At 45.2% G+C, this 21,570-nt stretch overlaps 2 protein-coding genes across 13 annotated transcripts in view; one reads left to right on the forward strand and one right to left on the reverse strand.

Moving 5' to 3' along the window:
* CCDC63 (coiled-coil domain containing 63) overlaps nt 1-4,556 on the forward strand; it is a 36,273-nt gene extending 31,717 nt beyond the window's left edge. For 10 of the 12 annotated variants that reach the window (XM_072801887.1, XM_072801894.1, XM_072801892.1 and 7 more), the window contains 2 exons: nt 1,678-1,878; nt 4,370-4,556. In XM_072801887.1, coding sequence (XP_072657988.1) covers nt 1,678-1,878; nt 4,370-4,503 — 335 coding nt within the window. In that variant the 3' untranslated portion in view covers nt 4,504-4,556. Of the gene's footprint in view, nt 1-1,677; nt 1,879-3,896; nt 3,941-4,369 lie in introns of all 12 variants that reach the window. The other 2 variants (XM_072801896.1, XM_072801891.1) reach the window with 2 other exon arrangements.
* Nucleotides 4,557-5,142: 586 nt separating this feature from the next.
* Nucleotides 5,143-13,388, reverse strand: MYL2 (myosin light chain 2). The gene is made up of 7 exons (XM_072801900.1): nt 13,127-13,388; nt 11,741-11,830; nt 9,079-9,154; nt 7,853-7,957; nt 7,208-7,286; nt 7,071-7,119; nt 5,143-5,480 (listed from the first exon to the last, which is right to left on the reverse strand). The coding sequence occupies exons 1-7, from the start codon at nt 13,127-13,129 to the stop codon at nt 5,382-5,384; spliced, it is 501 nt and encodes a 166-aa protein (XP_072658001.1). The 5' UTR covers nt 13,130-13,388; the 3' UTR covers nt 5,143-5,381.
* Between the last annotated feature and the right edge of the window lie 8,182 nt (nt 13,389-21,570).

Below are 21,570 nucleotides of genomic sequence, written 5' to 3' on the forward strand. Positions count from 1 at the left end.
AGTTCAGTGATTTGCTAGGAGGGCTCACAGACTCAGCATATGGTGTTACTTGTGGCTATGATTTGTTTCAGCAAAAGGGGAAAGGGTCATGAGGTGAAGTGGAGGCCTGGAGGACTACTGAGCTGCTATTAGTAAATGATGATAGGAACCTTCCGGAAATCCAAGTTCCTTGATGCCAGCTTGGGGCCATGCTGGGAAGCAGGCGTTTCAAAGAATAGCGGTCAGGACTGCTGTGTTAACTCTTTCCTGCACACAGCCTATCAGGGTTCTGCACAGCCTGGTCCCTGCTTCCATTTCTCATCTCCTCTTGTCCTGCTCTCTGTCTTTGTCTGCCACCTCAAGTCACACTGTCCTGTGTATTCTTGCAACCCTCCCTTCAATTCATTCCCACCTCAGGGCCTTTGCACAAGCTGTTCCTGGAATCCTTATCCCATTTCCTCCTCAAACTCAGATCTCAGTCTAATGTCTTTTCTCTGCAAGGCTTCCCTCCACTGCCCCACCTGAAGCTGGCTTCCCCTCCACACTTTTATTCCCTTTCATGGCAATTCTTTTATGTACTGGGTGAATCTATGAGGCTTTTGAGATCTGATAGTTCCAGATGCAAATATTTTTGGTCCCTGATTTTTATTTTTATTTTATTTATTTATTTTTTGGTCCCTGATTTTTAGAAAGAATAGCTACAGTACAGGTAGTGTGAGGTTTGTTTAAAACGTTATCCAAATCCAGGAGTTACAGAATCTAGATAACGAGCATCTGGATAGCAAGGGATATGTGTACTTATTTGTTTCCTTGTTGAATTTGTCTCTCTCTCCATCTTCCTCACATATACTGAAGCTTATGAGCTTAATAAGGTCAGGGACTGCATCTTTGTTGTTACAGTTATTTTCATTTTGTTTTTCCTCCATGCATCCATGGCATCCAGCTCTGAGCCTGGCATGGCAGGTATCCGATAACCATTTGTAGGGTGAGTGAATGAACACACGACTCTGGAGACTACAGGAGCTATGAAACACAGAGGGAGACCTCCTTCCCCTAGGCAGGTCAGAGGAATACTCCCGTAGGGTGCGGAGCCCTGATCCAAGTCTTAAAGCACCAGCAGTCATGATTCAGGGAAGGGTGCATGGAAAGGCATTCTAGGCAGAAGGAACAGCATGAGCAAAGGCCCAGAAGCCTGAAACAGAGAGCACACAGGGGAAAAATCAGTAGTTTAAAAGGCTGCCTGGGGCTCCCAGTTTTTGGTGAAACCCAGTGTTTCTCAACCTCCTTTTCTTTCTTTCTTTTTTTTTTTTTTCAACCTCCTTTTCATTATTGCCTCCTAAGGAACCTTTTCAGACATTCTTTTCCTAATTGTCCTTATGCAATTTTCACACTATATACACTATGTAGTTGCTTATGTTCTGCATGTTTATCTTTTTATGTTATAAAGTCAGATTTTTGTTTGTTTTGCTTTTGCTAATCAACGACCAAATTTTGCCCTCTCAGAGTGATACTGCCCCCTGGAGAATGCATGGTATAACTCTCGAGAGAGGCTTGGTCCTGTTCCTTCCCTTCCTCTCCAGCAGGGGCGTCACTCCCAATCCCTCCCTGTCCCCCCCCACCCCCGCCCGCCTCCGCACGTCCAACCCTGGGAACCAGGTCTCTCTGCTGCTGTCTTGGTTCTGATGGATTTTTTTCCAGCCATCGTTGAGAAGAAGACCAACGATCTGCTGCTGTTGGAGTCCTACAAGCGGATCTTGGAGCTGGAAGGGGCAGAGACAGACATGCCGCCCTTCGTCAACCCTTTCTGGGGTAGCTCCGCCCTCCTCAAGCCTGCAGAACAGGTCAAGGTCATCCCCCCAGTGCTCGGGGCTGACCCCTTCAGCGACAAGTTGGATGAAGGTGAGTTCTCATTCTCCCGCGATCTGCGATCTGCGCTGGTTGCTAGGAGACCTGTGCTGGAATATGCGATATAGAGCCTCAGTTTCCCTTTATGAGCCTCATGGGTCCACGTGTTCCATTGGGTTCCACCTTGGCTGTGGCCCTTGACTTGTTTTGCCTGGGGATGCTTCTCCCTACAGCACAGTGAAGATCCCAGAGTTTAGTGATCCTGGATATATATGTATTTTTTAAATCACTACTTTGTGGCCATTTAAAATGAACCTTAAGGGGGAGCCTGGGTGGTTCAGCCGTTTAAGTATCTGCCTTCAGCCTCAGGCCATGATCTTAGGGTCCTGAGATCAAGTTTCTTATTGGGCTCTCTGCTCAGCGGGGAGCCTGCTTCTCCATCTCTCTCTGCCACTCCTCCCTGCTCCTGCATGCTCTTTCTCTCTCTCAAATAAATAAGAATAAAATCTTTAAAAATAAAATAAAACGAACCTTAAAATGTCCACAGTTAACAAATTAGCAAGTTGCAGGCACACAAGGTTCCCTGATCCCATCTGTCACCCTCACCCTATGCCCCTTAGTCTTACTCAACCCATGACCACCTCGGCCGATGCCAACTGTGTCCCCCAAACTCATGGTTGAAGCAGGTGCGGCTAGGTTGGGGGCAGTAGCCAGATGCCTAACTGTGGCCTTGCAGCTGGCTTGTTGACCTTCCCTCCTTTCAGGGCCAGAAGCTCATGACACTCCCCTCACTGGGGCAGAAAATCTGGAGCTGGGGAAAAAATCAGCCCCACCTGGGTTTTGGAGGACAGTTTGGCCACACATGTGATAAGCCTGAGACATGGGTATACCTGTTAGGCCTGTAATCTCTCCTGTGCAAACCAGTTCTTCAAGAAATATTTATTCAGGGGTCAAAGATGAACGTAGGACAGCATTCACTGCAGCCCTAAACTGGAAATGACTGAAATACCCGCCTATTAGAAACTGGTCTGGGAACTACAGTTCACCCATCCATGTGATAGGAATACTATGCAGACATGGAAAGGAATGCAATGGGACAATATAAACTCTCACACACAGGGTATATAAATTATATATGCAATTGTTATATATATATATAAATATATGGATTATATAACGTGTGTGTGTGTGTGTATATATATATGGCTTGGCAATCTATCTATCTATCTATCATCTATCATCTATCTATCTATATATATATATTCAGTAGTTCTCAACCAGGGTGATTTTACCCCTCAGGATTTTTGGCAATGTCTGTAGATATTTTTGGTGTTACAACTGGGAGATGGGGTGGGGGGGCTGCTGTTGGCATTAGTGGCCAGGGATGCTGTTAAAAATCCTACAATGTACAAGACAGCCCTTGACAACTCTGAGATATGATAGGGAAAGAGATGTGTAGAGAGAGAGAGAGAGAGAGAGAGAGAGGAGGGAGGGAGGGAGGGAAGGTTAGAGGGAGGGAAGGAGAAAGGTATGTTGATTGTGCATACAAAAACAAAGGATTTATAGGCTGACTTACAGTGGGTACTTTTAGGTGGTGATTTACATAGAACTTTGCATTTCTAAGTTAAATAATTCTGTATTGTTCAAATGTTTCTTTTACAATGATCTTGAGCAACTTCAGTAATCAAAGAAACCTAGATTTTTAAAATAATCTGTCCCGTTTCTCTAAACAGCACTTCAAGTGTGCAGGCATGTCAAAGATGGAGGGGGAGGGCTGGAGGAAGATTGCCAACACAGGTGCACGCACGCGCATGCACACACACGCCCCTCCTGTCTGACTTAGGTCTAGGCAACTGAAATTTAGCTGGAGTGAAAGCTGGGTCTGGTGTTAGGCACCTTAGCACAGTTTCCCTTGACCCTTTGAGTTCCTAAAAGAGGAGGGTGGCAAGGCATAGCTTCTGGTAAGCTGGCCCCACATAGTCAAGGACTTGTAGATGATGTGTCCACTTTTGCTCAAGGGAATGTTGATAAACATTGGTTTCTCTTAGCTCACTAGTCACTCTGGTCCATAGGTGTGAATTAGAAGAGGCACTCCCCCTGGACAGATTGAGAAAAGGTACCCCTTCTGTGTAGAAATGGTTTGGCAATCAAGCAAGGGTTGGATTCCAGCCCATCCATTCACCATCTCCACCAGATGTCTGTGTGGTCTACATCCTGAACAACTGCACATGGTGGCCCTGTATCTTTGACATTAAACTAAAATCACCTTCACATCCTCTTCTGGGAGAAAAAAAAAAAAACAATTATTGTCTGGGTGTCCCTGTGCAGTGCATCTCTACTGATGCTCTTCCTCCTTGAACCTCAAAAGTGCTCACACTCTATTCCCACCAGTTTGAGGGACCCCCAAACCAGGCTTGGATATCCTTGCCTTAAGCATCCATGAACGGGGCAGAGGGACACTGTCCTTGGGAAGGGAGCTACCTATGCCCATCCCATGCTGGGTTTGCTTTCCAAACTCCTCACACCAGTCCTGTCTTTGATGCAGCAGATCAGCCTCTGGACCACAGCAGCCTTCAGCAGCTGGTGCTCAGCAACCAGTTACGAAGCAGGGAATTACACTCAGACAGCATACCAGAAAAGGGGGATGATCTGAGGCTCAAGAAGAAGTTAACGGTCTGAGGCGGATGGAGCTACATTTGTACTTTAACCAGAATAAATGTTTTGTTCTGTAACCTCAGTGCCTCCTCACACTCATTACAAAGGGACTCAACTGGGGTTCTGGAAGCCACCCTGGGATGAGGTAGAGGAGTTAGGAGGACATAGGAGCTGATACAGGAGACAAGAGTTGTATGAGGTCACCATGGCTCCTGAGATTGTGATTGTGACCAGGACAAACAACTGCTACGTCTGAAATTAGAAATTAACCTCTTATAGTTAATGGGTATGATTTATTTTTCCAAATGAGCCATGTTTTTAGCATGAATGTGAGGCCTCCTCCTCTTAATTTATCATGGGGCCTAAGTGCATCTATGGGAGAAACATTCCAATGGCATCCTAAAGGAGAGGATGTCATGGAAGCTAGGCTCTACAGTTGCTTGAGCTCTTTGAAAGAAAGGGGTGTGGTCCTCTAGTTAACATTCCAATAAATTGTGGCCCTTGATAGAAATAGTTCTGAGTGGCTGTGAAGGTCTACTGCAAATAAAGAGTTACTAAGATTCAATAATAATGACAGCAGGGACATCACTCACTCATACTCTCTGGGAACTAGCAAAGGATCTTCATTATCCGAGGCACTTCTGTCAGAGAAACACCATGAACAAAGAGACAACCTCTCATTTATTTGAACACAGCTTCTGGATGGATTTCCATCTACAGGATATGTGGCCACATGGTATCTATATGCCACAGAGGCTGCAAAGAAGATGAAGGTGGCTAATGAGGCAGCCACACGACTAACGGGCCGGTAGCAGGGATGGCAGCATTACTGGGCAAAGTGAGAGGAGGGCAGGGACTACATCCCCACCAAAGACAAGCCCAGGGTTGGTTGGTGAGCCCCCTCAGTCCTTCTCTTCTCCGTGGGTGATGATATGCACCAGGTTCTTATAGTCCAAGTTGCCAGTCACATCAGGGGGGAAGGCGGCGAACATCTGGTCAATCTGCAATGAACCAGCCACATGTGCTGAGCATGACAAGAGGGGAAGTAAGAGGGACAGCTGTGTGTGGGGTGAATCCCAGTGCAGAGGTGGCAGGGATTCGGTGGGCATGGAGACATGACACTCAGGTCCCCTCCAAGAAGGCCTTGTCACCCAGCTGTTGCAGAGAGCTGCCAGCCCCAAGGTCATGGCCTTCCTGGGCCACCCACAGCCACCTGCTCAGTGTGGGGCCTAACTTGGGACCTCTTAGAAGGGTATTCTATCTCCAGAGCTCCCTAGGGTGGGAGGGTAGCCAAGATAGTCTATGGGCCTGAAATGAGGTTCAACACCTCCCCCCATGCCTCCCTGCTTTCTTTCCCTTCCTTGCTCTTCTGCAGGTGCTCACCCCACGGGCCATTCTGCGGGGATATTCCTGGGAGCCCAGCCGGCAGCAGGGAAAGCAGGGATCGCAAACACGGGCATACAGAGGGGCCAGGCAGGTTGTGTAAGGGAGCAAGGGGGGCCTAGCGGGGACTGTGGCTCAAAGCAGACACACATCCCATTTACAAAGGTGACAAGTGCCACAGGGACAGCCCAATGCAGCCATGTGCACATGTAGGTCAGACTTTTTGAGGAAATCTGATTCTTTGAGGGAAGCTAGAAATGTAGATTTTTAAAAACATGTAATTTCTGCATTTTTAAAAAAGTATTGACTAGTTATTTTTAAAAATACATATTGGCTAATAATAGCTAACACTTACATTGTCCTTATCACATGCTCCAGCACTTTGCACGTATTAACTTGTTGAATCCTCACAGCATACTACCAGAAAACTTTTATTACCATCTCCACTTTACAGATGAGGAACTTGAGGCATAGTGAAGTTAAAGAGCTTGTCTCAAGTCACCAAGCTGCTAGGAGGTGAAGGCAGGCTCTTTTAACTGCTTGGGTTTTAGGGGAAATCTAAATAAAATTTTTAGTGAAATGTGAAACCTAATGGAATCAGGGCTGAGAAGGGACTATTTTAAATATTTAATTAATATCGACAGGACCATTGCTTATTGATACAGGGCTTTTGGCAAATTAGCAAAAGTGCCCCTTCTTCCAGGCACAGTGCTACCACCTGCCAGAAAAGTCATATATACAGTTAAAAAAAAAAAAAAAAAAATTGTAACAGGACACTTTACTGCCATCTGCTGGAAAACAATTGCAATAAATGGATACTCTACAGTATATCTTATGAGTACAGCATCTGGAAGAATTGCTCAGTGTGGAACCTACATGACAGTATGTGGTACCCTGCAAGCCACCCTCACTCCATCAGGAAATTGGTGCTCTAACCAGGGCTCCATGCATTGTGAGGAAGGTAGACCTGGTGTCAGACAGATCTGGGTTTGAATACAGACACGAGCAATTCGCATTGTGGTGTCCTTTTAGGCAAGTGACTCACATCCCTAGGCCTCAGTTTCCCCATTTATAAAATGACAGCAATACTAGTCTCTACCTCATAGGGTGGTGGAGAGAATTAAATGAGATGGGGGGTCAGTAGCAGGTTCTCTGTCAGTGTGGGGCGGGAGTGTTTTAGGAAAGAGGGTGAGGTGGGGTATAGTTACCTCCTCTTTGGAAAATCTCTCTGCCTGTGTGGTCAGCATCTCCCGAACACTGTGGAGAGAGAACAGCAGGTGTTGGCATCAAGTGTGTGCACAGGAAGCAGGGAACCCCCATGTCCTCCCTCACACATCCCACTCACTAATCAGCCCTGAGCACCCCTTTGCCTTCAGGGTCAAACACTTTGAATGCGTTGAGAATGGTCTCCTCGGGGTCTGCCCCTGAAACAGAAAATGGTTGCATCAAACCACCGGTGGCTGGGAACCCATGGTACCCCAGGAGGCAGGGCCCAACAAACCCCAAAGATGGAGGGGCCAGAGCAAGGCTGTTTTGCTTGCTCTGAGCACTGACTCTTGGAAGGAGTGAGCTGAGAATCCAGTCATTTCTGAACAAACCCAAGCTCAAACATGGATCTAGATTTAGAAAGACTAGGATTCGAATCCTGACTCCAGCATTTGCTAGCTGTGTGGCCATAGGCAGGTGCTTTCCATTTCTGCGCGTAAGACTAGGGATAAGAGTAGAACCAGCCTCCTAGATGCTAAATGAGGTAATGCGTCCAAAGGCCGAAGCATGAGGTCTGGCTCAGGGCCTGCCTTGGAGCAATGGCAACTGCTGCTTTTATTCCCCCCGCCCCCCCCGGTGTTACCCTGCCTTCATCTGCTGCCAACCTTTGTCTGCCCTCATGGGGTTTTAATTCATGCCCAAAGATGAAGACACGTAAAGATACACACACAGGTGCACAAATGCAGCTACACTTACACACATACGGACATACACGCGAGCTTACCCTTAAGTTTCTCCCCAAACATTGTTAGGAACACAGTAAAGTTAATTGGACCTGGAGCTTCCTTGAGCATTTCATCAATTTCCTCATTTTTCACGTTCACACGCCCTAGGGCAGGAAACACACAGTCAGGGCCCCCTGGGCTGGGGCAGAAGCAGCTGTCAGGACACTGGCATTTGCCCTTGTAATTCCACTTGAGGGAATCTAGTCTAGGGACAATCAGAGATGGAGAGGGTGGGGCCAGATTCACTGGAAAAGATGGTCTCCACAGTGTTATTTATAATAGCCAGACAGCTGGAAAAAACCCGAACATCCAATGTGGGGAGGGGTTAGCTATTTTTATAATAGTGCCTTTAGAACCTGGAACATTTTAAACAGATATTTTAACTTTTTACTTAAATGGAAAATACTCATGCGATAAATTATCCCTCTCAGTTGGAGGTGAAAAAGACAGATCAGAATCACCTGAGGGAACTTTTTCAGATTATACCTGCTATAATCTACACAGCCTTGGAGATTCTGATATACCTGTGCTACCCAGCCTCTGCCACAAGCCCATATAGCATCTTTGTGCAGATTTTTAAAAGACACCTGTTCTTAAGATAATTTGTTTTAAGTATAAAAATCTACAGTGGCTACAGACATGAATAGTTATCTATAGAACTGTATAGTGCACAACCTGCGCAGCTGTTCATGGTGGCCCTGAGTTCTGGGAGTGGGAATGGACGGGGTGTGAGCAGTGGCAGGTTGGACACATATTTTGAAAAAGCTCAATATACTGGTGCTCACACTGTTGAGATGTTAAATTTAAAAAGGTGATTCCAAAATAGAATGATTCCAGGCTTAAAACAACAACAACGACCCTACAAAAAACCCAGATGTATCTAGAAAAGACTGAGAGGCTGACATGTTACAGTGGAATGTGGCCTAATGGTTGAGTTTTCTTCTTTATACTTTTCTGAATTTTGCAAATTTTCTATTATGAGTTGGCATTCCATTCAAAATCACAGAAAAAAAAGTTATTTTAAAAGAAAAACAAAAGATATGTGAAGACACTTAAAGCCTAAATACTAACTTCCGAAGTTTGTCTTAAAGGCCAATCATGATTGAGCCATTTCTTTGAAAAATGACAAGCCCTTGACCTTTGCAGTGGTCCTACCTTTCACCCCTCAGGAGATAAGGAGACCCCCCTGCAGGCCTACCAGGGTGTGTATGGGGGGTGGACATACCAAGAGCAGCAAAGGTGTCCCTTAAATCATTCTTGTCGATGAAGCCATCCCTGTTCTGGTCCATGATGGTGAAAGCCTGTGGAAGGGGGCATTTGGCTGGTCAGCCCAGGAGAAGTTGGGTGGAGGAGCCCAAGAGATTGGGCTATGAACAGGAGGAAATGGGATTCTGGGATTCAGGGAGCAGTGAAGGATATGTGATCAAGAGTCAATGATTGGAAACTGGCCATTCCTCAAAACTAATATTAGGCATAGAGTTACCACAGGATCCAGCAGTTCTACAATTAGGCATCTACCCAAGAGAATCGAAAACATCTGTCCCCATGGAAACCTACACCTGAATGGCCACAGCAGCCTTACTTATAGTGGCCCCAAACTGGAAACAGCCCACGTGTCCATCAATTGGTGGACAGATTCACAAAATGTGGTCTACCCATGAAACAGACTCCTACTGAGTAAGAAAAACGAAGGAGATCCTGACACAGGCTACAACACGGATGAGCTTTGGCACGTGACACTGAGTGAAAGAAGCCAGGGCAAAAGGCTACATGCTGTAGGATGTGTTTCCATGAAATGGCCAGACCAGGCAAGTCCCTAGGGACAGAAAATATTTGGGTGGTGGCCAGAGGCTGGGGGAAGACGGCAATGGGGAGTGATGGCTAATGAGTATGAGGTTTCTTTCTGGTCTGAGGAAAACGTTTGGGAGTTAGTGATGATGACTCTACAATGCTTGTGACTAGTAAATAACCACCAAACTGTAGTTTACAAAGGTGAATTTCAGGTGTGTGAATTACATCTCTATGAAGTGTTCATTCAAAAAACCAAGTTAGAAAAAAAAAAAAAAACAAGTTAGGGACGCCTGGGTGGCTCACTAGTTGAGCGTCTGCCTTTGGTTCAGGTTGTGATCTTGGAGTCCTGGGATCGAGTCCCATATCGGGCTCCCCACAGGGAGCCTGCTTCTCCCTCTGCCTGTGTCTCTGCCTCTCTTTCTGTGTCTCTCATGAATAAATAAATACAATCTTAAAAAAAAATCAAGTTAATAATTGGGGGTCTCATCCTCCCCAACATCCCCCTCAAAGCCCAGTTATCTGCAAAATGGGGCCAATCATCTTTCCCAGGTAGTGTCCATGAAGACTCCCAACAGCTTTGTCAATACCCAGGTGTTTTACAAATGGCTTTTCACCTCCACGTTTTTGGAGTTCTTTGCAACTGGTTCCTGAAAGTATTTGCACCTCCTCCCCACATCCTCCAGATGCTGATCTCATTCTAGAGATTGGGTGAGGGGGAAGGGGCGGCGTGGTCTCCTCCCTGGAAGGTGACAAGTTCAAGATATATTTTGTCTAGGAATTCTTTCCTTGGTGGCATGTGGGACACAACATTCCTGTGGTCTGAACTTTTGTGAGGACGAAAAAGTACAAGTGTTCAAATCCCGAATGGTTTCCCCTTTGATACAGAACACATGGGCCTCTGCAGCATATTTTCCTCTGCAGGCTCAGGTGGGAGTGTGGATAACTCAGTGTGAGCCATCAGGACTCCTGGAAAATTAATTCAGAGTGTACCCTTCTAAGCCTGCGGGCAGTGGCTTAATTCGGCCTAATTGGTCCTCAGGTTTACTTAATAAGGCACTCCTGTAGAATGCCATGGGATTTCCACCTGGCTTGTGCTCAACAATGGAGGACTATATAATTTAAAATCTAAGAGATACTCTTTTTTTGGCTCTCAGTTTGGTAGAAATAATATTTTCATCTATTAATACCCAATGTTGATGGAGATATAGGGGGAAATTGCACTCCTTCCCTTCGAGGCTGATGGGAGTAGGTATTAATTAGTACCACATTTCTGGAGGGCCAGCAGGTCTACTGGTTTTTAGTTCCTTTTTTAAAGTTCTTTTCACCTAGCAGCTCTGCTTTTAGGAATTTACCCCAAAGAAACAAGCAAAGATGTGTTATTTATAACTGTAAGACAATCTGAGCAAATGTCACATCCGACCATAGGAAGTGGTTTCAATAGATGATAGAAAATGATGAGGAATTGGTCAAAGAAAAATAGCAGAAGAGTTTAAAAGTGTATCCACATAGCACAAAAATGACTTGAAGCATGGATATGCAGAGCACCTGGGTGGCTCAGTGGTTACTGCCGTTGGCTCAGGCCCTGGTCCCAGGGTCCTGGGATCGAGTCCTGCATCAGGCTCCCCCCCAGGGAGCCTGCTTCTCCCTCTCCCTGTGTCTCTGTCTCTCATAAATAAATAAATAAAATATTTTTTAAAAAGCATGCATATCAAAATGTACAATTATCTATGGGTTATAGAATTATAGGTCATTTTTGTGTTCTTTTTTGGGGTTTTCTTGAATTCTCTCCCGACATTTTCAACAAGAAATATGCTTTACTTTGATGATCGGCAAAAATCATGAAAAAATAATCTCTTAAAATGGTTCACCTGGTGATGTGAGGAGCACTGGGTGTTAGACTCTGTTGGCAAACTGAATTTAAATTTAAAAAATTAAAAATAAAATAAATGGTTCACACACACATTGAGACTGGATTTGGGTTTGGAGGATAGAAACATCTAGCCAAGAGGTCCCTGTGGGGAACATGGACCAAAGGAGCGTTCTCTCTAACAGGTGGGAATCTCCATCTGGGCGGATGGTTCAACAGCTGCACCCACCTCCTTAAATTCCTGGATCTGGGTCTGTTCAAACATAGAGAACACGTTGGAATTGGCGCCTTCTGCTCTCTTCTTGGCTTTCTTGGGTGCCTGGAAGTGGTGGGAGGCAGGGGAAAGCATCGATTAAGAGTCAGAAGCTGAAAGTTAGAAAACTAGGTCAGGTCCCCTCTCTGAGTGAGCCTCAACTGCTCGTCTGTGAAATGGGGGTAGGAGGCTGACACTCGTCTCAAAACGATGATCCTAGAGGGCTAAGAGGACCGGGAAGGAATAGCGTGTCTCAAAGGCATTCTGGTTCTGGTGGGTCTTCAGAGACTGTGGATCTTGCAGCACCTCCTTTGTAAAACTGGGGGAGGTGGAGCTGCACCTCTGGGGAAGGAGGCAATACTTTCAGATCAGCCCCAGCAGGATCTGACCGCCTGTGTTTCAGTGCATTTCACAAAAAAGTTCAGTAATGCACAGAAGGAGAATTGATTGGGTGGTGGGGGTCAGGGGGGAATGTCAGGCTCACTAAACCATGAGGAATACCTTTAGGAAGTGACACTTTTTCAGGGTGTTAAAACCCACTGCTCCCCCTCCCCAATTCCCAATTCTCCTTTGATCCAAATGGCAGTGAAATCTCTCTAAATCTTCTGTCCTTGCATAGGCAAACAGTGCAGAGAAAAGCAAGTTAACCTTTGGCCCCACCCCATTTCCCTCTGACTTTAAATAGAGCAAACACTTGAACACCGTACATACGTGATTTCATTTAATCCCCCTGTCAGGTAAACGCTATTATTACCAGAGCCATTTTATTGGAAAGTCACCTAGGGCTCAGAGAGGTTGGGTCACTTGCCCAAGGTCACACAGTCACAAAAAGGCAGACCCGGAATTGCACTTGCGCAGTCTGACTCCAGAGTCTGTGCCCCTAACCATTCCCCAGGCTCTCCCTGACTTGGTGGCTTCTTGCTCTAGGAGAGGGACACCTAGCCAAACAACACAGGGAGAAAGGTTTTAAATTTGCAAGTTCAAAAGGTGAAAACAAAAAGATTCTTTTCCCCAGCTGCCTGAACAAGAGAAAAGAATTACAATTTGATCCTTAAAAGCGTTCAATCCCATTTTGCAAGCCCTGGGAGTTATTGATTCCTCGAGAGGTCAGTAGACAAGCCATAAAAAAGCCAACTCTCTTATTTTGTTTTTGCGAGTCCCTGGGAGCTGCTGTTATTTGTGGCTTATGGGGGCATTGATTGGGGTTCCTCTGCGCACACACAGCAAGCACTGCTTTTTTCTCCAGGGTCTGGGGCCCTCAAAAGCCACCTTTCTTCCCCTCCCCTCTGGTCCTCTTCTCATAGGTGCCGTTTCCTTCCCCCCACTGCAGCATCACACCTCCCAAAGCCCTCGCTTACTCACCATGGTGGAAAGGACACAGAACTGCTTCCCCAGAAGAATCCCTGAGGCTGCCCCTCTCTCTTCTGCTCAGAACAATAAATACTTCCTCCCCATGTTTAAAAATAACCCCATGACCACTTTTGGCAGTAATAGGTGAGGCGGACACCACCTAAGGCCCCCCCACCCCATGCCGTTCTTCTGAAGTAAGGGGAGCTCGCTCGCCACTCGGTGACACATGAGACCCAAAAAGGCATTCAAGGTTAAAGAGACAGGCGGCTGGGTCACAGGGAGAGATGCTGCACACTTATTCAGCAGCACTTGGGCGGGCGGGAGGCACTTGTGCTTGTCAATTTTGAGAAAGAAAATGGCAGAGAGGAGACTGTTAAAATTCTCCAACGTGATCAGGGTCCCACCCCAGGGCCTTTGCACCTGCACTTCCCTCTGCCTAGAGTGTTTTTCCATCAGACATCAGGGAGGCTTCCTCCCTCACCTGCCTCAGATCTTTGCTCAAATATCACCTTCTCAGTGAGACCTCCCCACCACCCTATTTAAAATAGCCACTCACTGTCTGCCCTCCAGAACCCCTTCTCTGCTTTGTTTTTCTGCAGAGCACTTATCACTTCCTGACATACTGTGTAATTCACTTATTTATTTTGTTCAGTGTCAGTGAACAGTCAACTTGGGAAAGCAGGGTCCTTTTCAGTTCTCCTCGCTATTCTTTCCCTGGCTCCTAGCTCGTGACTGGCACACAGCAGCTGCTCAATGAATACTTGTTGATTGAAGAAATAACATATTTCACTTACCGAGCACTTGCTACGTGCCAGGCACCATGTACACATGTCTCATGCTCATATTTAATTTTCCAGACACCCTGTGGGGTAGAGACCACCTTCTTCTCTGTGTCCCCAACATTCATCCCAGGCACTGTGTTAGTTTGAGGGAAACTGCTTCCCAGTGACAAACTCCATGCCCTCAGAAAGCTATGTGTCAGGAGAAGATGAATAAAAATAAAGAAATGCATGACCTGGATAATTTCAGGTAGAAACAAATCTTACATAGAAATGATAGAGAGGTGTGGAAGTCCTGGGCGGGGAGCTGCCTCCCCGCTCAGGGATCCTCTCTGAGCAGAGACTGGCTCCTAGCAGCAGGACAACAAAAGCCTCAAAGGAGGGTGAATTGGTTTTTTTGAGGGGCAGAAGGACCTGTGTGGCTGGAGCTGTCAGAGCATCAGGGGCACAAGGTGAAGCCAGCAAGGCAGGCTGGGCAGATCACAGCCTTGGGATTTCATTCCAGACACGAAGGGAGCAGTAGAGGAGTTCAGAGCAGGACACCCTTTGTCTAACCAGTCCTGGGGGGCTGCCCAGTGCCCAGGGACATCCTGATTTGGGAGCAAGACCAGCAAGCACTATTATTGGAGATCCTATCAAGCCAATCAATCCACAAATATGTTCTCAGTTGTTCTGATTGCTTGAACCTTCTAACAAGATCCTCGGCTCCCAGGAATGAACAAACTGGCTAATAAAGGAGTTGGGCAGACTTTGCCCCCTTGGCCTGTGTGGGGATTATTAGTCTCCATTCAACCTGAGGAGATATGAGGCAGGAGAGTGGAGGGATTTAGCCCTGAGGCTGGGAAGTCAGATAAAGTTGCATTTGAATCTGAGCTCTGTGTGACCTTGGGCAAGTGACTTCACCTCTCTTAGCACAGAAAGTGGGAAAAGGATATAAAGACCTTTATGAGGCTTTCTGCAGGATGAGAGGAGATGAAGCCCAGGTAAGCATCACTCACCTCCCCTCTCAGGTGAAAACAAAATTCAATTTTGAGGGCGCAAACCCAAGAACCATCTATTGCCATGACAAAAAAAAGATGCAAATTTTTTCCCTCTTTCCAGTCATACATGGGTTAGAATGGCCCAGAGCATCTTCCAACAGAATCTTTAATAACAAAAGGTGTGTTTACATGCACATCAGAGTGGATGGACACACGCATTCATGCACAGACAAAAACATATCCATATATTCGTGCACATACACACAGCACATAATACGCACACACACTCGTGTGCATACTGGCCACATGCCCATGCATACTCACCAACCCATGCATGTGCTCACAGATCAGTCAAGAAGAGCTTTTCTGTCCAAGATTGTCTGACAACACCAGAATAAATGTTTCCCTAGCTAATAGGTGTACCATGGATTTTCGTTAAAACACTTGTGTGAGCAGTCAGTAGCTATAAATGGCCAAGCAAAATAGTTGTTGCAGCCACAGTGGATGTGCAGAATGAGTGGTGGGGGATGGGGAGCCCCTGGTTCAGAGGTAAGGATGGGCTCAGGCCCTCCAGAGGCAGGTAGGTATATGCCCTAAAGGGCACCCATACAGCTAGTTCCCCTGAGGACATATTTTATTCAACTGGATCTTTGGGTGGGGATACTGGGAGAGAGTCCTGGCTCAGTAGCTAAAGGTACAGGATCTCAAACAGGGCACTAACCTCCTGGGGCTTCAATCTCTTTGTCTGCAGATGAAGACCATAATACTGCAGACCCCAAAAGGCTACTGGGGGCAGTGAGTGAAATTATGTGTGTCAGACAGATTCTGGGAACATGGCGGCCTGAATAGCATGGAGCCTCATGGCTGCCAGGACTTATAGCCCAGGATGTTTGTCAGGTCTTGGGCTCTGTTGAGAGAACTGGAGACCCAGAGGCACCCCTCCCTGGCCAATGGACTGGGACACCACTGAGAGGCCCCCCAGAGACCTGGGACAAGGTCCTGGGAGTGGAGAATCTAGAAAGACTGGGTTTTGGGTTTATGGAGACTTTCAGGGGTATGTTTCAGCATCAACCTCAAGAATGCATTGAGGAGAGTAGGTGGGCTGGAGCTTCTTTGTCCTCAAGGCTGGGATGGCTATATCTTACCTACGAGCCATAGGCTCACAGGGCCGGGGACCTACCTCGAAACCCTCTACCTTTCTACTGACTGTGGGATTCCTATGGCTGAGAAGTATCCCCCAAACCACACAAGTCCCACGGAGCCAAAGAGAAAAATAACTGCCTGCCTGAGGTACTCAGAAGACAAAGAGAAAAAGGCTGGGCAGGCCAATCAGAATAGCAACTACTAAAACAATCAGAAAACAAACCTGGTGTGTTAGTTTCCTATTGCTACTATAAAAATATTATCATAAATTTAGTGGCTCAAAACAGCACTAGTTTACTATCTCACCATTCTTGAGGTCAGAAATGGAAACTGGTTTGGCAGGGCTGCCTCCCTTCTGGAGGCTATAGTGGAGAATCCTTTCCTTGCCTTTTCCAGAGCCTGCCCACATTCCTTGGCTCACTTGGTGGCCACATCACTGCAGTCTCTGACTCCAGATTCTCTGATCCTCTTGCCTCTCTCCCATCTTCTAAGGATCCCCTGTGATTATATGGGGTCCACCGGGATAATCCGGGATACTTACCTAATTGCCAGATCCATAACCATATCTACAAAGTCCATTTTGCCATGTAAGCTAACATATTCATGGCTTCCAAGGATTGGGACGTGGACATCTTTGGGGAAATTCAATGCTTCCTGCCTACCACACCTAGAGAAACAGAACAGTTGGAGAAAACAGTTCAACTGCTGAGTAATATTAATTACAACAATAAAATTTAAGCTACAATTCATAGAACTATACACCAGAAAAAGGTCAATTTTATTGAGTGGTAATTTAAAAAACATTGTCCATTGACAATATTAAAAGAAGAGGTGAGAAGAGGGAAAAATGTAAGTAGTGCTTGTAGATGTACTCTGTTTTTAAGCAAGAATGGTTTTGATCCCCAATTCAAAAGGTATTGATTACTTAAGTATTTAATGAAGCCTTACTATGTGCTGGGCCCTGTTTCCAGGGCCAGATATACATCAGTTAAACTTCATCCAGGTATAGGGAGACATGCATGTAATAAGTTTAAATCTGAGAAAAGTGGGTATTTATGTTCAATAATTCTCTCTTGAAAATGTGGCAATGTATTAATTTGATTACTTTTTAAAAAACCAAGTATGTGGTTTACTCCATAAAACTAAAACAAAACAAAACACCTAGGGAAATTCAGGTGAAACTCTGAAGTGACTTCCTGGAGATTTAAAACCTGATTTCTAAGCTAAAAATTAAGTAGATGAATTGCAAAAATGGATGGTCCCTGTTGCAATCCAAATACTGACTTGGAAATGACTTGCAGGGAGTACCTCAGGGCCAAATAATGAAGAGGTACAAATGATCACCATTTCAGGAGGAGAGGCTGAAAATACGTGATACAAGAAATTTTTCTTCTGCTGGGGAAAGAGCCAAATCTGTAGCTTGAAAGAATCCCCAAGCTCCATGCTGGATGGATGTAGAAAAAAACACACACCAAGGTATATCCTGGTGAAATTCACAAACTCCCAAGATTAAGAGAAAATCTGACTAAGTCAGCATCAGACTCTTCCTTGGCGACACTGGAAGCAAGACATCAGAGAACAGAGAGAGAGCCCGTGGATCCTAGGTCCTGCAGAGTCTTGGTCATCTGACTGATTGAGGACAGCAGGAATATTTGTTTTCGATTTTCCGCAAGGTGTCCTGGTGGCTCAGGGTTTGGGAACTGGATGAATCAAGTTTGAGTCCAGGCCAGCTGTATGATCTGCAGTTTCTTCTTAGTCTCAATTTCCCCATCTGTAAAATGAGAATGATAATAGCACTCACTTCACAGGGTTTTCATGAGGCTTCAATCAAGTAGCTCATTGTGAGCACCCCATAAGTGTTAGTTGCTGTGATTATTTTGGGGTACTTGACAGTTAGACCCTCCTACTTGGGGCCAGGAGGTTTCCAACCTTTTCCCAGGCCTATAGGACAGGAATATTTGAAAGGGAGACAGTCTTTTTTCCGTTGACCATTAGGAGCCTTGCCATGGAACACCATGGAGCATTTCAGGGTCAAGGACTCCATTTGAATGTGGATTTAATGCCTTTGCCTGTGTTGACTGTTTTCAGTGGGTAGAAGGGAGACTTAGAATAAGGGAGACCCGTAAGGAACACTATATATAAGGCTTTGATTCCCGCTTTGCTAATCACTGCCCCTGATGTTCTTCTTCTCTCTCTCTTTTTTTGAAAGATTTTATTTTTTATTTATTTGAGGCGGGGGGAGAAGGGGGGGAGAGAATGAGCAGGGGGAGGTGCAGAGGGAGAGGCAGGGAGCTGAAACGGGGCTCTTCTGATGTTCTTCTCAAGTAAAAAAGTTAAATCAGAATTTGAGTAATTGGGGGCTTGGGGGGCACAGGGAATGTTCTGTATCTTGACCTGGGTGCTGGTTGCCCAGATATACTACGTTTGGGAAGATTAGTGGAGCTGTACGTCTCTATAAGTACTCTTCTCTGTGTGCACGTTACATGTCCGGAAGAAGTTGAATCGATACTATGTGAACGAGTACACTCTTAATATAAAACAATTTGAAACATTACAGAAATATATTGACTTAAAAGCTTCTGTTCTACCATTGCGGCCAAATACTCCCTGAAGGGGATGTCTTTTGTGTGTTTAATGTAAAGTCTTCCAGACTCTATGTTTTTGTGTTTTTATGATTTTTTAAGTTAATTTTAATTCCAATGTAGTTAACATAGAGTATTATATTAGTTTCAGGAATACAATATAGTGATTTAACAATTCTGTATATTGCTCAGTGCTCATCATGACAGGTGTCCTCTCAATCCCCTTCACCTCTTTCACTCATCCCCCCACCTCATCTCCCCTCTGGTAACCACCAGCTTGTTCTCTCTATATGGTTAAGAGTCTGTTCTTTGGTTTGTCTCCTGTATTCCCTTTGTTCATTTGTTTTGTTTCTTAAATTCCACTCCACATGAGTGAAATCATATGGTATTTGTCTTTCTTTGACTGGTTTATTTCACTTAGCATTATACTCTCTAGATCAATCTGTGTTGTTGCAAATGGTAAGATTTCATTCTTTTTTATGGCAGCATAATATTCTGGCATATAATATAACATATAATACACATGTGTGTATATATATATATATATATATATATACACACACACACACACACACACTACATCTTCTTTATCCATTGATCTATCAATGGACACTCAGGTTGCTTCCATAATTTGGCTATTGTAAATAATGCTGCAGTAAAACTTAAGGGTGTATATATCTTTTCAAATTAGTGTTTTTGTATTCTTTGGGTAAGTACCCAGCAGTGCTATTGCTGGATCATAAGGGAGTTCTATTTTAACTTTTTGAGGACCCTCCATACTGTCTTCCACAGTGGCTGCACCAGTTTGCATTCTACCAACAGTGCACCAGCATTCCTTTTTCTCCACATCCTTACCAATACTTGTTATGTTTTCCAGATTATATTTTTAATTGTTTGATTTTTTTAACTTGAGATGCACTTGTAGCAAAGTGCATGTCTTTTAAGTGCCCAGGGCAATGAGTTTTTGCCTATGTCCACGCTGTGTCACCACTCAAGTCAAGACAGAACATTCTAGCTCTCAAAGCTTTCCCTGCTGCCCATCAACATCTCCCCCTTCAAAAGTACCCCCTCATTTTTTACCTCTAGCACAGTAGATTAGTTTTTCCATTGTAGAACTTCATAGAATTCCTTCTAGACTTGCTTGAAATAAACTTTTAATTTTAGAACTTACAGAAAAGTTGCAGAGTTCCCATATACTCCTCACCCAGTTTCTCCTAATATTAATATCTTACATTACTGTGGGACACTGGTACATGACTATTCACCAAACTTCAGAGTTTATCTGATTTCTCTGACTTTTCCACTGTTGTCCTTGCTTCTGTTCCAGGATACCATCTTGCATTTCCTGACTCTTTCTCTCATTTGCACATACAAATATACATTTTTTCACGTTGATATCATACCACACACATACAACACCTACAAATACACTTTGTCATACACTGGTAACACACAGACAAACATGCACACCCCACCTGGGCCTTTCCATTCCAGGATCTGCCTTGGAGACGTTTAGAGGAGTCCCAGCCGTCACCTCGCTAATGAGGATAGAATGCATGTCTTCCCATTTCAGCCAACCGAGAGGCTGGTGGCAGAGCCAGGTCACGCAGCAGACACACTTAATACATGCTCTTTACAGCATCAGCTAAGCAGAGGTGCCAAGAACAAAACAAAGAAAAACTCCATAAACTTTTTTTGGGAAAGGATTAGATATATTTTTAAAAAGGATTAAAATAGCCGTCGTGGGGAAAATCAGAACACCGTGGGATGTTCTTACACTAGTTTGACCATTACGAACTGTTTTTATCTTTCATTTCACATGAGGCAGTGGGAGTCAGTGTCTTTTCCGTTTTTAGGTATTTTAGAAGTTTTAATCCAGCCCCAGCTGGGGGCATTTTAAAATTAATTTCTCCTCTCTAGCTCCTGGATTTCAGATCTAAGCTGTTATATCCCACTTTGTAAAGTAAACAGGAACCCCTTCTCCATATAGTTGTTTTATAAAATTCTTCAGCAAATCAAGGGAGTTCGTATATTGATATCAGTAACTTAAAGTGTTAATCTAGTAACACATTAATATCTAGGACAGAGCCTGACTCAGAAAAGTGCCAGATCTAAGCACTCACTATGGTACCACTGGAAGTTACTGGCTTAGCGGGTCAACTGGCCTTGGGGTGTCATGCCCCTTTAAGGCGGGTGGTGAAGTCAGTCATCTCCAGATAGAACAAAGGCATACCAGGCCCTGCCAGCCCAAAGCCTGGTGGCTGATAGACTCTGTCATCAAGTGATAGCGCCTATCTCCCTGTGTCAGGGCCCCCAGGCGTCAGCAGGAACCACCAAGTGGGGAAGGCGGCTTCTTCAGCAAGTCGGACTGGATGGACCAGGCCTTGTGCTTAGTGGAGACAGGTCGGCCACATTCATGGAACACTCGCTGCGTACCAAGTGCCACTTGGGCAAGCAATGTCAGCTCTGCCTGCCTTGGTTTCCTCATCTGTGAAACGCGGATAATGATGGCCCTTTAAACATTCTTGGGAGGTTTGAATGAGTGAGTATAGTTAGCTAATACTTGGGAAGTGCAAGGACATTGCCGGGCACACAACGAATGTTCAGGAACCGTCAGTTCCTATTCTTGGCTGTCACCTGGGTCCAGGGAAATGGGAATCAAAGAATAACATGATCAAATATGAATTCAATTTTTTCCTCTTTCTCTCCCAAACTTTTTTTTTTTTAAGATTTTTATTTATTTGTTCGTGATAGACACACACACACACACACAGGCAGAGACAAAGGCAGAGTGAGAAGCAGGCGCCATGCAGGAAGCCCGATGTGGGACTCGATCCCGGGACTCCAAGATCACGCCCTGGGCTGAAGGCAGGCACTAAACTGCTGAGCCACCCGGAGATCCCCTCAAACTCTTTTTCTGGTAATGATTTTACTGCTCTTTTTGGCACCCAGACCAAAATCCTCAGCCATCT

The sequence above is a fragment of the Canis lupus genome, chromosome 27, assembly GCF_048164855.1.
Source record: "Canis lupus baileyi chromosome 27, mCanLup2.hap1, whole genome shotgun sequence".
Classification (NCBI taxonomy): Eukaryota; Metazoa; Chordata; class Mammalia; order Carnivora; family Canidae; genus Canis; species Canis lupus.